Source organism: Ornithorhynchus anatinus, chromosome 15, assembly GCF_004115215.2.
Source record: "Ornithorhynchus anatinus isolate Pmale09 chromosome 15, mOrnAna1.pri.v4, whole genome shotgun sequence".
NCBI classification, from domain to species: Eukaryota; Metazoa; Chordata; class Mammalia; order Monotremata; family Ornithorhynchidae; genus Ornithorhynchus; species Ornithorhynchus anatinus.
In genome coordinates, this window is record NC_041742.1 from 16520410 (window position 1) to 16532760 (window position 12351).

Sequence of the window (12351 nt, forward strand, 5' to 3'; positions counted from 1 at the left end):
ATTTTAGAAAAGTCAACCCTCTGATTGTGACGTTGTCATTCTCCCATCATGCATGGACCTGATTAGCTTGTATATACCCCATGGCTTAGTTCAGTACTTTGCACATAATAAGTGCTGTCCACGTAACAAATACCACAGTTATTATTTTTATCTTGCAGTAGTTTTTGTTTTGTTTTTCAATTGCCTAATTGTCTGAAAATTGTCCTTGGCAGTTTGAAATGCTCACTGGTACTCTACCTTTCCAAGGGAAAGACAGAAAAGAAACCATGACAATGATCCTGAAGTGAGTATCCTTGTTGTTCTAAAATAGACAACTACCTATGTTGTGTGAATTGGATCTTTGGCGATGATTATGTGAATGTTTTAACTTGAAAAATGGCTTTTTGCTTTAGTATGTAATTCACATAATCAGGACTAATTCTCTGGAGAAGACACTAAGGCTAGGAAAAGTCCAGGGAAAACATGGAAGAGGCAACTGGGCAGCTAGATGGATAGAGACCATAACAACGATAACGAAAGAACCGTTAGAAAGATTGCTGATTATGGCAGGACAAGACCCTGTGGAGAAAGTATATCCATGGAGTCGCTTTGAATCGAAAGCAACTCACTGGCACTTAATAATAATAATGTAATCCAACAGGGAAAAGATGGTTTTTGTAAGGAAGATGCTTCCTGAAGCCCAAATGAGAGGAAGTAGTCTTCAATTAAAGAAGCATTTTGGCTGGGCATTCCTTGTCTAACGTGCTAATAAAACAGTGGAATGAGTTATGGGGAGAGATTGTAAAGTTGGAGACATTTAAAGAGTTATTCAACCTTGAGTCCTCTGTGATTTCAGTGTTCACTTTGAAGGAGACATGACAATTTAGAATAATGATGTCTTTTAAGCGCTTACTGTGTGTCAAAGCACTGTTCTCAGCACTGGGTAGGTCCACGCTCATCAGGTTGGACAAAGACCAACGTGGCTGTGATCATTCCTGGACTAGGGAGTGTGTCTGTTTATAGTGTACTCTCCCAAATGCTTAATGCAGTGCTTTGCACATTCTAAGCGCTCAATAAATGCGTTTGATTGACTAAGGACGTGTATACCAACTGAATATAGTCATTTGAATATTTCTTTGGTTCAGAGCCAACCAACACTTTTCTGGTAATGCTAAATTCAGATATCCTAAGTTTAACTTGTTGGGTTGAGAGAGATTCACTGGTTTGAGCTATTTGTGGGAATAAGTGCTATATCAATTTCTGTAATTACTCGTGCTAGGTAAAGCCAGCTTCCTGATGTTACGCATGCACTGCTTTTCTTTTAATGGGCCACTAAGGAAGTTGATGAAAAAAATATTAGAAGTCAGGATCTTGACACTTGGATTGAATTGTTTCTCTTATTTTAGAGCCAAACTTGGAATGCCACAGTTTTTGAGTCCTGAAGCTCAGAGTCTTTTGCGCATGCTTTTCAAGCGAAATCCGGCAAACAGATTAGGTAAAATATTTCACGATCTTTCAGAGACAACCGGAGAGTGAATTTTCTTAAGCTCTTAATAGATATATATGACATTAAACGTTCAGATATCACAATGGCTTGATTTTTATTTTATAGGAGCAGGTCCAGATGGAGTTGAAGAGATTAAACGCCATGCGTTTTTCTCCACAATAGACTGGAATGTAAGTATTGAATAAAGCACTCACTTCAAAAGCTTCTCCGTAACCGAATATTCTTGTTAATGTACATATCCATAATTATTGTGTTTTCTTTTGGCCCCAGAAATTATACAGGAGGGAGATTCTTCCACCTTTTAAACCTGCAACGGGGAGACCTGAAGATACATTTTATTTTGATCCTGAATTTACAGCCAAAACTCCCAAAGGTAAGGAATGGATAATGTATACGTCTCTGTAGAAGGATCCCTGGAGATTTTATCCTTTAGAACCCTATTTGATGTTGTCCTTTAGAAGTCATTTTCCTCTAAGTTGTATTCTTGGAGTTGGTTACCTGGTGACAGGAATAATGGAGTTGATTGGCATTTACAGTCCTCTCGACTGAAAGCTTGTGGGCAGGTAACTTATACACCAACACTGAAAATTGAACTCTCCCGAGCGCGTAGTACAGTGCTCTGCGCATAGTAAGTACTCAAATATGATTGCCTGATTGATTGATTTGACACGGGTTTTAGCAATCACCTTTTATTCAGCCTCGGTCCCTAGCTCTGTTTTTGTATACTTAAGTGGAACATTAAATTTTGCTCTCTTAAAATGTTTCAGACCAAATTTATCTTTAAACCAGATAAATATTGAGAAGCAGCATGGCCTAGTAGAAGGAGCACAGGCCTGGGAGTCAGTGGATGTGGGTTCCAAACCCAGCTCTGCCACATCCCTGTTGTGTGACCTTGGGCAAGTCACTTCACTTCTTTGGGTCCTCAGTTCCCTCATCCGTAAAATGGGGTTTGATACTGTGAGCCCCATGTGGGACAGGGACTGTGTCCAACGTGATTACGTTGTATCGACCCCAGCACTTGGTACATACTAAACGCTTAACAAATACCACAGTTATTACTATTATTGTTATTGTCTGGCACATAATAAGGGCTTTACAAATAAAACAACAGGTATTTTGTGGCCTGGTAGCTGTCCAGTTGGTTTCTCTAACTTTGTGATAAACCCCAATTTAATGAGGGAGAGGAGCCGTGTTCTAATGTGACTGTCAGTTTCTTGTTGTGACTTTAGGCAAGTCACCTCACTTCTCTGTGCCTGCTACCTTATCTGTGAAATGGAAATTAAATCCTCCTCCTGCACACTTAGACCGTGTTCAACCAGATAAACGATTAACTCCCCCAGTGCTTAGAATAGTGCTTGACGAATAGTAAGTGCTTAACAAATAGAATAAAAAAAGAAACAAACTATTGACAGTCTCTGGGCAATTCAAGCCTTGGGCATTTTACATGAGATACTCCACTTTCAGTATTTTGGGACATTTTACAAACTGGCTATGTCCTCTATGCCTGATTGCATTCAGAACCCGGCTTTCCAATTTGGTTCTGCTTTATTTCGTGGTCCCATGCAGTATTTAATTACTTTGCAGCAATCCCTTTGAAATTGTAACCAATTTCACAGGATGTTCTGGAAGCCATTGTAAAGTTTGCCCCCAAACAATATACAATGTCTCAGACTCAGTTACTGTTCAACAGCTTTTATAAAAACAATATAAAAATTTTCAGGCAATTGATTGATGTTACACTTCTTGGGCACTTTCCATATTTCCAAGCATGAATAATGGATCTTCTTCCCAGTTCTGGGATCAATTTACCATGTGGCCTGCTGTGATTTTTGAATGAGAAGAGATGTTCATAGAATTCTATAGCTATTTTGTGGCTCTCTCTTCTATGTGATGTCCATGCTCCATTTCCATTGCCCAGTGCTTCTGGGTTTTTTTTGTTGTTCCAGCCTTATGTTTTTTCAACTTCAACTTTTCCTTCCTATTTTATTTCTGCTCTTCTCAACTTCTTTGTGAATTTCTCCAAGTCCATTTTAATCATCTTGTAAATGTAGGCTGTAAAAGCATCCTGCATCCCTTTTTATTAAGCATGTCGTTCTCATCCCATTTGTCACCTCCTTTTAACCTTTTTTTATGGAAACAGTCTTCATTCTGTCATCTCTTATGGTGAAGCTGTATAAGGAAAACTTATCCATGTCAATATGCCTGATAGGTATATCCAATTCTCATTGCACATAATTTCGCTGTTAAAAGTCTTGAAATGGGCATTTATTTTAAACTATTTTAAATTGGCTTTTTTGGGCGGCAAATGATTTTTAACTTAAATAGCAGAATATGGTGATGTAGCTATGGTGAATTGTGTCTTCGATTACTGTGGAGACATCAGAACAGACTTTTTTCCTCTGCCCATTTGCATTCAATTTATCTAATTTTGCTGCACTTTCCAGAATCCTTGAGGAGAATTTTCCAGGCTAAAATATCGGTGTTCTTTTCTGGGCAGTTAGTTGAGACGTACAGATGTTTGGCCTTAGCCATGGCAACATTGTCGAGAGGGACATTAATGGTAATAAAAAATAACGGTGGCCAATGTTAAGCGCTTACAGTGTGTCAGGCACTCTAAGTGCTGGGGTAGGTACCTGGTAATGAAGACTAACAGTCCCTGACCTTCATCGGGCTCAACAGGCTAAGTAGGAGAGAATAGAGGTATCGAATCCCTATTTTACAGAGGAGGAAAATGAGGCATACACAAGTTAAGTGACTCACCCAAGGTCACACAGCAGGTATCTGGCAGGGTTGAGATTAGAATGCAGGTTTTCTGATTACCAAGCCTCTGCTCCTTCTAGGCCAATGCCTAGGGACCAAGATGGGGAAAAATGGAAAGAGGAAATAGAGGGGTTAAAAGTTCTTCCTGTCTAGAATTTCAAAGCTCTGTCTGTCTTGTCACTAGACTGGAGTCTTCTTAAATTCATATTGGATTGGTCCTATTTCCTTCTGGAAGGTTCCACTCTCCTAGAGGGTTTGGAGAAACGTAGTTCTCAGGAAGGGAGGAGAATTAGAGGAATGCATTTCCCAATCCTCCTTTGATCTCAATTTAGTTGCTGTTTAGGCCTCCTCTTAGGCCCTCAGTAGTTCCACAGTCAATCCATGGTTTTTATTGTGCAAACTGGGTGCAGAGCACTGTACTTAGTGTTTGGGAATAGAGTGCGGTAGGTAAAGTTGATGGACGTGATCCCGGCCCCCAATTTAGTGGTTTGTAGATGTCTGTGAAGACATGTTCAATTTTCTGTGACTTAACTGTAGTCGGTCAATCAATCATATGTATTTATTGAGCACTTACTATGTGTGGAGCACTATACTAAGCTCTTGGGAGAGTACAGTGTAACAGAGTTGGTAGATATGTTCCCTGCCCACATGGAGCTTACAGTCCAGAGGGGGAGACAGATGTTAATCTAGGTAAATAAATGAGGGATACGTACTTAATTGCTGTGGGACTGGGTGGGGAGTGAAGAAAGGGAGCAGATCCAAATGCAACGGCGACGCAGAAGGGAGTGGAAGAAGAGGAAAGGAGGGTTTAGTCAGGAAGGCCTCTTGGAGGCGATGGGCCTTCCAAAAAGCTTTGAAGCTGAGGAGAGTCATTGTCTGTCGGATATGAAGAGGGAGAGCGCTCCAGGACATGGGAAGGACCTGGGCGAGAGGTAAGCGGAGAGATGGAGGTCCAGTGAGAAGGTGGGCATTAGAGGAGCGAAATGCGCCGGCTGGGTTGTAGCAGGAGAACAATGAGGTGAGGTAGGAGGGAGCGAGGCCATTGACTGCTTTAAAGCCTATGGTATTTTGAGGGCAGTTGTACTAACAAGTTCTTTTTATCCCTATCAGATTCACCTGGAATTCCCCCAAGCGCTAATGCACACCAGCTCTTCCGGGGTTTCAGTTTCGTCGCTATTACTTCAGATGACGACAACCAAGCCATGCAGGCGGTCGGAGCACATTCAATTGTTCAGGTGAGTCCTTTGGAAAGATGTAGTGTTTTGACAGAAGCAGGTGGCTCGTGCTGAGACTCGATTACATTCCCCTTGATATGTACCATGTCACAATTCATGCCTCTCAGTTTTCAGTGAGTTTCCTACCAGCCGGGCAGAAAAATGAGATCATTTAACTAAAGACCTAACCTATGGGAGTCTGTGCTACAACACTGTCAGTAAAAAAGAATGCTTATGTATTTGGCCTCGACATACACTTGGATCCCAGAGGCTTAGCCCTTCTGTATCACTCCAAACACTAATCAGTCCATCAACTAGTCACCTCTCTCAAGCGCTTAATACAGTGCTCTGCACACAGTGAGCACCCAATAAATATGAATGACTGCCTGACTGAAACAGAAGCTATCTCCCTTTTTTGGGGTGCCTCTGGTACTCATGTTCTCCACAAATATTGTGCACTAGATCCAAAACTCTAGTAAGTAGAACCCCGTTGTATTCAACATCTCCAGTCCTTTAGAGTCTTAAATAAACACAGATTGTTAAGAAAATTTTTTAATACAAGTATAGTTTGGAGTTCAAATCCAACCGGCATTTCTGATTTGGATGTTTAGAGTCCAGGTTGGTGTCCAAATTAACGTTGTGTGCAGTAGCAAGATAAGGTGACAGTGTTTTCTATTACTGCATATTCCTGCTGTTTTGATTTTTTTGTTGTTGTTTTAAGGGAGTCAGTTGGTATTCTACTAGAGGTTTTCTTTACCTATTGGGCTAGTCGTTTCACTTCTCTGTGCCTCAGTTACCTCATTGGTAAAATGGGAAGTAATACACTGAGCCTCATTGGGAACAGGGACTGTTTACAATCTGAGTAGCTTGCATCCTCTCCAGTGCTTAGTACAGTGCCTGGCATGTAGTAAACACTTAATGAATACCATTTAAATATATATATATATATACATATATATATATATATACATATACATATATATATATGCACAGTACGGACCTTTCAATTAATTTATAATTTCTTAACTTGGGAAATGAGTTGTTGCAACCTAATCTCAAAAGATAATAGTGATTCTAAATAGGTTCTAAATGTAGGAGGGTTCTGGCTGAAATATTGAAATCAAAATGCATGTAGAAAATAGTTTTATAGTATTTGATATTAATGCCTGTTAAAGTAGTCATCAATTGACAATGTTATTTTGGTAGCAGTTGCACAGGAACAGCATTCAGTTCACCGATGGCTATGAAGTAAAAGAAGATATTGGAGTCGGCTCCTATTCCATTTGCAAGAGATGTATACACAAAGCCACAAACATGGAATATGCTGTTAAGGTATTTCTACATTTTGGTAGGATTTTTATAAATACTTTCATGCTGAACACTGCCTGCTAAGGAATGTCAGCTAGCAATGAAGTAGTGTAATTCCTGGGTTTATGGTAGGACTAACATCTATAAAATAGAAAGTCAGTGGGGAATCCGGCACTATTTCTGCAGGTCAGCTATCCATATCTAGTTCCCACGTTATGCGTTACATACAGTTGATGAGATAACCCTTCCCAGAAGCAGATATTCTCTGGTAACAGTGACATTTTCTAGAACTGCAAGGCCCACACAGAGAGGGTAGCTAAGACTTGAAGTGGCTTCAGTAGTGGAAGTACAAAGAGACGAGCAGCTTGGTCTGTTAGAAAGAGCACACACCTGGGAGTCAAAGGACCTGGGTTCTAACCTTAGCTCCGCCACTTCCCTGCCCTGTGGCCTTGGGCAAGTCACTTAACTTCTCTGTGCTTCGGTTTCCCCATCTGTAAAATGGGGACTCAGTACTTGTTGTCCCTCCTGCTTAGGCTGGGGGTCCCATCTGGGACAGGAACTGTGTCCAATCTGAAAAACCTGGATCTATCCCTGCGCTTAGAATGGTGTTTGACACATAGTAAGCACGGAATAAATACCACTAATTATTATCATTATCAGGTAATTGATATTTCACAGTGGACAGTAGTTGTCTGCTTTCACTGAATTTTAAGACCTTCAGGTGAAGAGATGAAACATATGCCAAGTGTGTGTGTTTTGTTGGTTTTTTCACCTTAACTGATCGTTCTTTTGGAATTGTAAAAGTATTAGATGCATTTCTGAGAGCAAGGATGTGGATGAGATAGAATTGCACTTTGTGTATTAATAAAACATAGATTGACATGTCTGTTATAAAGGAGTATGTTTTTATTTAGAGGACTCTCATTAACTGAGGTCTGTTAGCAGGGAAGACTCTCCAAGCAAGGTTTTCTATTTTGAGGATGGATCTCTGACTTGGATTTAGATGGGGTGTGATGCAGATTAATTATCTTGGGATGCTCAGTTGTTTATAATTGTTTATAAAATATTCTCGCCCTTTAGATTATTGATAAGAGCAAGAGAGATCCAACAGAAGAAATTGAGATCCTTCTTCGGTATGGTCAGCACCCAAATATCATCACTCTAAAAGATGTAAGTCGATTTTTTCTTTCTGAAGTCTTTGTGTCTTTGGAATGTTGTTCTATTACTTGGATGCAGCCCACGAAGCACAGCGTACATAATTTGGGTATCTAATATTCATGTTTTAAATTGGTCACGGTCAGGTGCTTGCATGGTGTCAGCTCAGATTCAAGGTAAACTTGTTTTCCGAGTCTTGTGGTGCCACTGTAATAACAGTGCTTGGCGGAGAAAGTTGAGACAGCTCTCCTATACTTTCGTTTGTCAAAAACCAATTATGGGGAACGATGGAAGAAAAATATGAAGTTTTCCCCTTCTCCTATTTGCCTATTCCTCTTTGACTTAGGTACATCAAATCATAAATAATAGTGAATACAATCCTTTCCACCTTGTGGTTTTTGAGGATTCTGATCACTCAAAGTCCCTCACATTTTTGAACCCGTTGGGGTTTTAATTAGAGATCTGAATTTTGTGTGGAACTTAGAACTCTGTAGAAGTATCAAGAGTAAAGATACGTTTGGTCCAGTACAATATCTTCTTTCCCTTTTTGGAGGCCTGCGCAAATCAAAGAAGAGAACTTTTATTCTCTTGGAGAATAATATATTCGTTTTTTAAAGGTATCAAGTGCATACTGTGTGCTAAGCACTGTTCTAAGCACTGGGGTAGATAGAAAGAAATCAAGTGGAACACAGTCTCTGTCTCCCATGGGGCTCACGATCTTAATCCCCATTTTACAAATGAGATAACTGAGGCACAGAGGAAGTGAAGTGACTTGCCCAAGGTCACACAGCAGACCAGAGGTAGATCAGGGATTAATAATGATAATAATAATAATAATAATTATGGTATTTGTTAAGCCCTTACTGTTGCCAAGCACTGTTCTAAGCGCTGGACCACTGGATTTTTTTAATCGATTGCGTGTCTTCCTGTCCTGAGATGTCAGGCTGAAAAGTGGCAGATCTCTCTAGGTGGACTTGGTCCTGAAATCTACACAGCAGCTTTCCCGGGGCTTTTGGCTATTACCCTCCCGTTAGGGTGTGTGTTACAGAAAGGGCCTATGGAGGGGTTGTGAAAGAGCGAAGCTTGCCAGGGAGCAATTGGGGTACTCATTTCCACGTGAGGAACAGGGATTGGGAAAAGAGAGAGAAAACTGGACAGTTCTTTTCAGGATTGTAGTATGGGTATTTCGTTAATTCCCCGTCACTGAACTAGTAACACCTCTCAGAAGTCTTTGGTTTTTCAGAGAAATTCTCACAAGTATTTTTCCAAGGTTTAAAGATGTCAGTCAGTTATGTTTCTTACTGTGTGCTTGGAAAGTACACTGTAACAGGCATATTCCCTTCCCATAACGAGGTTACAGTCTAGAGAGAGAGAGTCATTTGTATAAATGAAGAAATTACAGATATGTACGTAAATGCTGTGGGTCTGGGAGGGGGGATGAATCAAGGGAGCAAATCAGGGGGACACAGAACGAAGTGGGAGGACAAGAAAAGGTGTCTTTAGATCGTACACTCCTTGAGGGCAGGGATCGTATCTACCATCTCTATTTTATCGGACTCTCCCCAGCACTTAGTACAGTGCTCTAACCCCAATAAGCGCTCAGTAAATACTATTGATGGATTGATTGATGTTATATTTTTTGTGCTTGGTGAAACTGTCCTTTGAATGTGAATTTAGTTACAAATTCCTTAGATTTGAAGTTCATCCCAGCTATTGTGTTCACCCCAGCTATTGTGTTCCTACATAGGAGAACTTCCTAAAACCGTTCAAAATTATTCCACCAGATGTAGATTTTTTCCACAGTGGAGATCCTAATTTGTAACAATCCCTTTGTGGGAAACCGTTTTGATACCAGTTTTCATGTTAATCACTATTATTGTAATCACATTTCGAGTCATTTTTTTTCTTTGGCGTGGATCTGTGGTATTTCACTCAAACACTTATGCAGTTAGAGATTGTCTCACTCTCTTCTCTCATTAGAATTTCTTTTTTGATTTATAATCTGTAGGTGTATGATGATGGAAAATATGTATATGTGGTAACAGAACTTATGAAAGGTGGCGAACTGCTGGATAAAATTCTGAGACAGAAGTTTTTCTCTGAAAGAGAAGCCAGTGCCGTGCTGTTCACAATAACGAAAACTGTGGAGTATCTTCATGCACAAGGGGTAAGCTTCAAATTATGTTTACATCTCTGATTGCATCTGTGACATTTATAATATTATTTTTCCATTCGTGGTTTTTTTAATAATATTTGCTAAGCACTGTGTACCATACGTTGTACTAAGCACTGGAGTAGGTTCAGGGTAATCAGGTTGGACACGATCCATGTGCCACATGGGGTTCGTAGTCTTATTCCCCATTTTACAGATGAGGGGACTAAGGCACAGTGCAGTAAAGTTCCTTGCCAAGGCCAGCAGACAAGTGGCGGAGCTGAATTAGAACCCAGGTCCTTCTGACTCTCAGGCTCATGCTTTAGCCATAGAACAGTGCTCGGCACATAGTAAGCGCTTAACAAATACCAACATTATTATTTGTGACTAAAATCATGAACCCAAAGGTGATTTCTATACAGCATAGTCACCCATCTAGCACATATTGACAAAATAAAAGGAAAAAAAAAGTTTGGGTAATAAAGGTAACCCATTCTATCTAGGTAGGTACTTTAAAGTAACTTTTTCTCTTGGAAAAGGAGTGTCAGGCTTCTAATACTAAAATGAAAATCTGATCCTTCATTTTTCAGTAACCCTTGGATGTTTTTTTTAAATCCTCAGAGGCCCATGCTTACAGTCGATCACTGAAATATATTTAGCAACTAGTTAGACCAGTTGTTCACTACAGGTTCGGATTTTATGCAATTTTAAAATAAATTATTTTTTTCTCCCTTTTTTTGTAATAACACCGGAAGAAACATGAATTTCTGTCCAGTTGGAGAGAATCAGAAAAGGAGGCAATAGTTGTTTTTTAGGTTCAATAAAAATGAGAGATTTGTGTAAAAAAAAAAAAAAGTTTCTATCTTTGAATACAATTCGATGCCATTTTGTCCATCTTCTTTTTTTTAATTTCATTTATTGTGTTTAAGTACTTTGAGCCAAGCTCTGTCCTCAGCATTGGGGTAGATAGAGGCTAATCAGCTTAGACACAGCCCCATTCCCACTGGGTGGGGTGTTTATAGTTCAGCAGCCAAGTGTGTTATAACTGAAATTTTTACCATCCAGAATGTCTGGTATTTACTGTAAGCTTGTTACAGGCAGGGAACATATTTGCTAATTCCCCTATATCGGTAAAGTGCTCGGCACATAGTAAGCGCCCATTAAATGCCGTCGATTGATGCGCCTTCTATTTCGCTTTCCATTAGGTGGTGCATAGAGACCTGAAGCCTAGCAACATTCTTTACGTAGATGAGTCCGGTAACCCGGAGTCTATTCGGATTTGTGACTTCGGCTTTGCAAAGCAGCTCAGAGCAGAAAACGGTCTTCTGATGACTCCGTGCTATACCGCAAATTTTGTCGCTCCAGAGGTAGTAGAGATCTCAATGGCTTTGATTTATTTCATTAACTCTGCATTGCTTGTTTCCGGCAACAAAAGAATACTTCGTACTGTCCTTACGCAGCTCTGAAATGGATTTGAAAATGGAACTATCTTGCTCTTGTCGAAATGTGAATAGCTCAATGGCATTATAAAAATGTAGGTACTTAAAATGAATGAATAGAAATAACACAGAACATTGCTGTGCACAGGTTTTAAAAAGACAAGGCTACGATGCTGCTTGTGATATATGGAGTCTTGGTGTCCTTCTGTATACAATGCTCACTGGGTGAGTTCATACTCCTTTTCTGATCAGCACATTTTCCCTTTTTCATAATTTTCCATTTTTCATAATTCACCTCCTTCATGTTTTACATTCAGATGAGATATTTTGAGTGTTCCACCTAGAAACTATTATTCTACAAGTGGTGACGTTTAATGCTTATACACCCGCAGATTACAAAATCCATTCACTTCTGATACAATGCTTTTTTTTTTAACCATGCATTTTGGCAAATAGACTGCTAGGAAATTGGGTCTCACTCTTTGGGTTATAACCTGCTGGGGTGTTGAAATCAATCGGTCGTATTTATTGGGCGCTTACTATGTCCAGAGCACTGTACTAAGCACTTGGGAGACCATGGTACAACAGAATTAGCAGAAACGTTCCCTGCTCCCAAGAGCTTACAGAAATATTTTGAGTGCACAGTGTTGGACACGGGGACTGGGGCTACTTTTCGTTAACGATGCAAGACTCTCTTTTCGTTGTGATCAGGGAACGTGACTACCATCTTGTCATGGTCTCCCAGGAGCTTAGTACAGCGCTCTGCACACAGTACGCGCTCAGTAAATACCTTTGGTGGATTGAAGAACGCCAGATCCTGTTCCCCTGAGCTGGACG

At 40.1% G+C, this 12351-nt stretch overlaps 1 protein-coding gene across 5 annotated transcripts in view; it reads left to right on the plus strand.

Annotated features, from left to right (window-relative positions):
• RPS6KA3 (ribosomal protein S6 kinase A3) overlaps positions 1-12351 on the plus strand; it is a 74157-nt gene that overhangs the window by 53522 nt on the left and 8284 nt on the right. For 4 of the 5 annotated variants that reach the window (XM_029079684.2, XM_029079682.2, XM_029079683.2 and 1 more), the window contains 10 exons: positions 213-283; positions 1386-1474; positions 1592-1656; positions 1757-1859; positions 5357-5481; positions 6667-6792; positions 7849-7938; positions 9932-10090; positions 11281-11442; positions 11663-11739. In XM_029079684.2, the coding sequence (XP_028935517.1) occupies positions 213-283; positions 1386-1474; positions 1592-1656; positions 1757-1859; positions 5357-5481; positions 6667-6792; positions 7849-7938; positions 9932-10090; positions 11281-11442; positions 11663-11739 (1067 nt within the window). The remainder of the gene's footprint in view (positions 1-212; positions 284-1385; positions 1475-1591; positions 1657-1756; positions 1860-5356; positions 5482-6666; positions 6793-7848; positions 7939-9931; positions 10091-11280; positions 11443-11662; positions 11740-12351) is intronic. The other variant, XM_029079685.2, reaches the window with a different exon arrangement.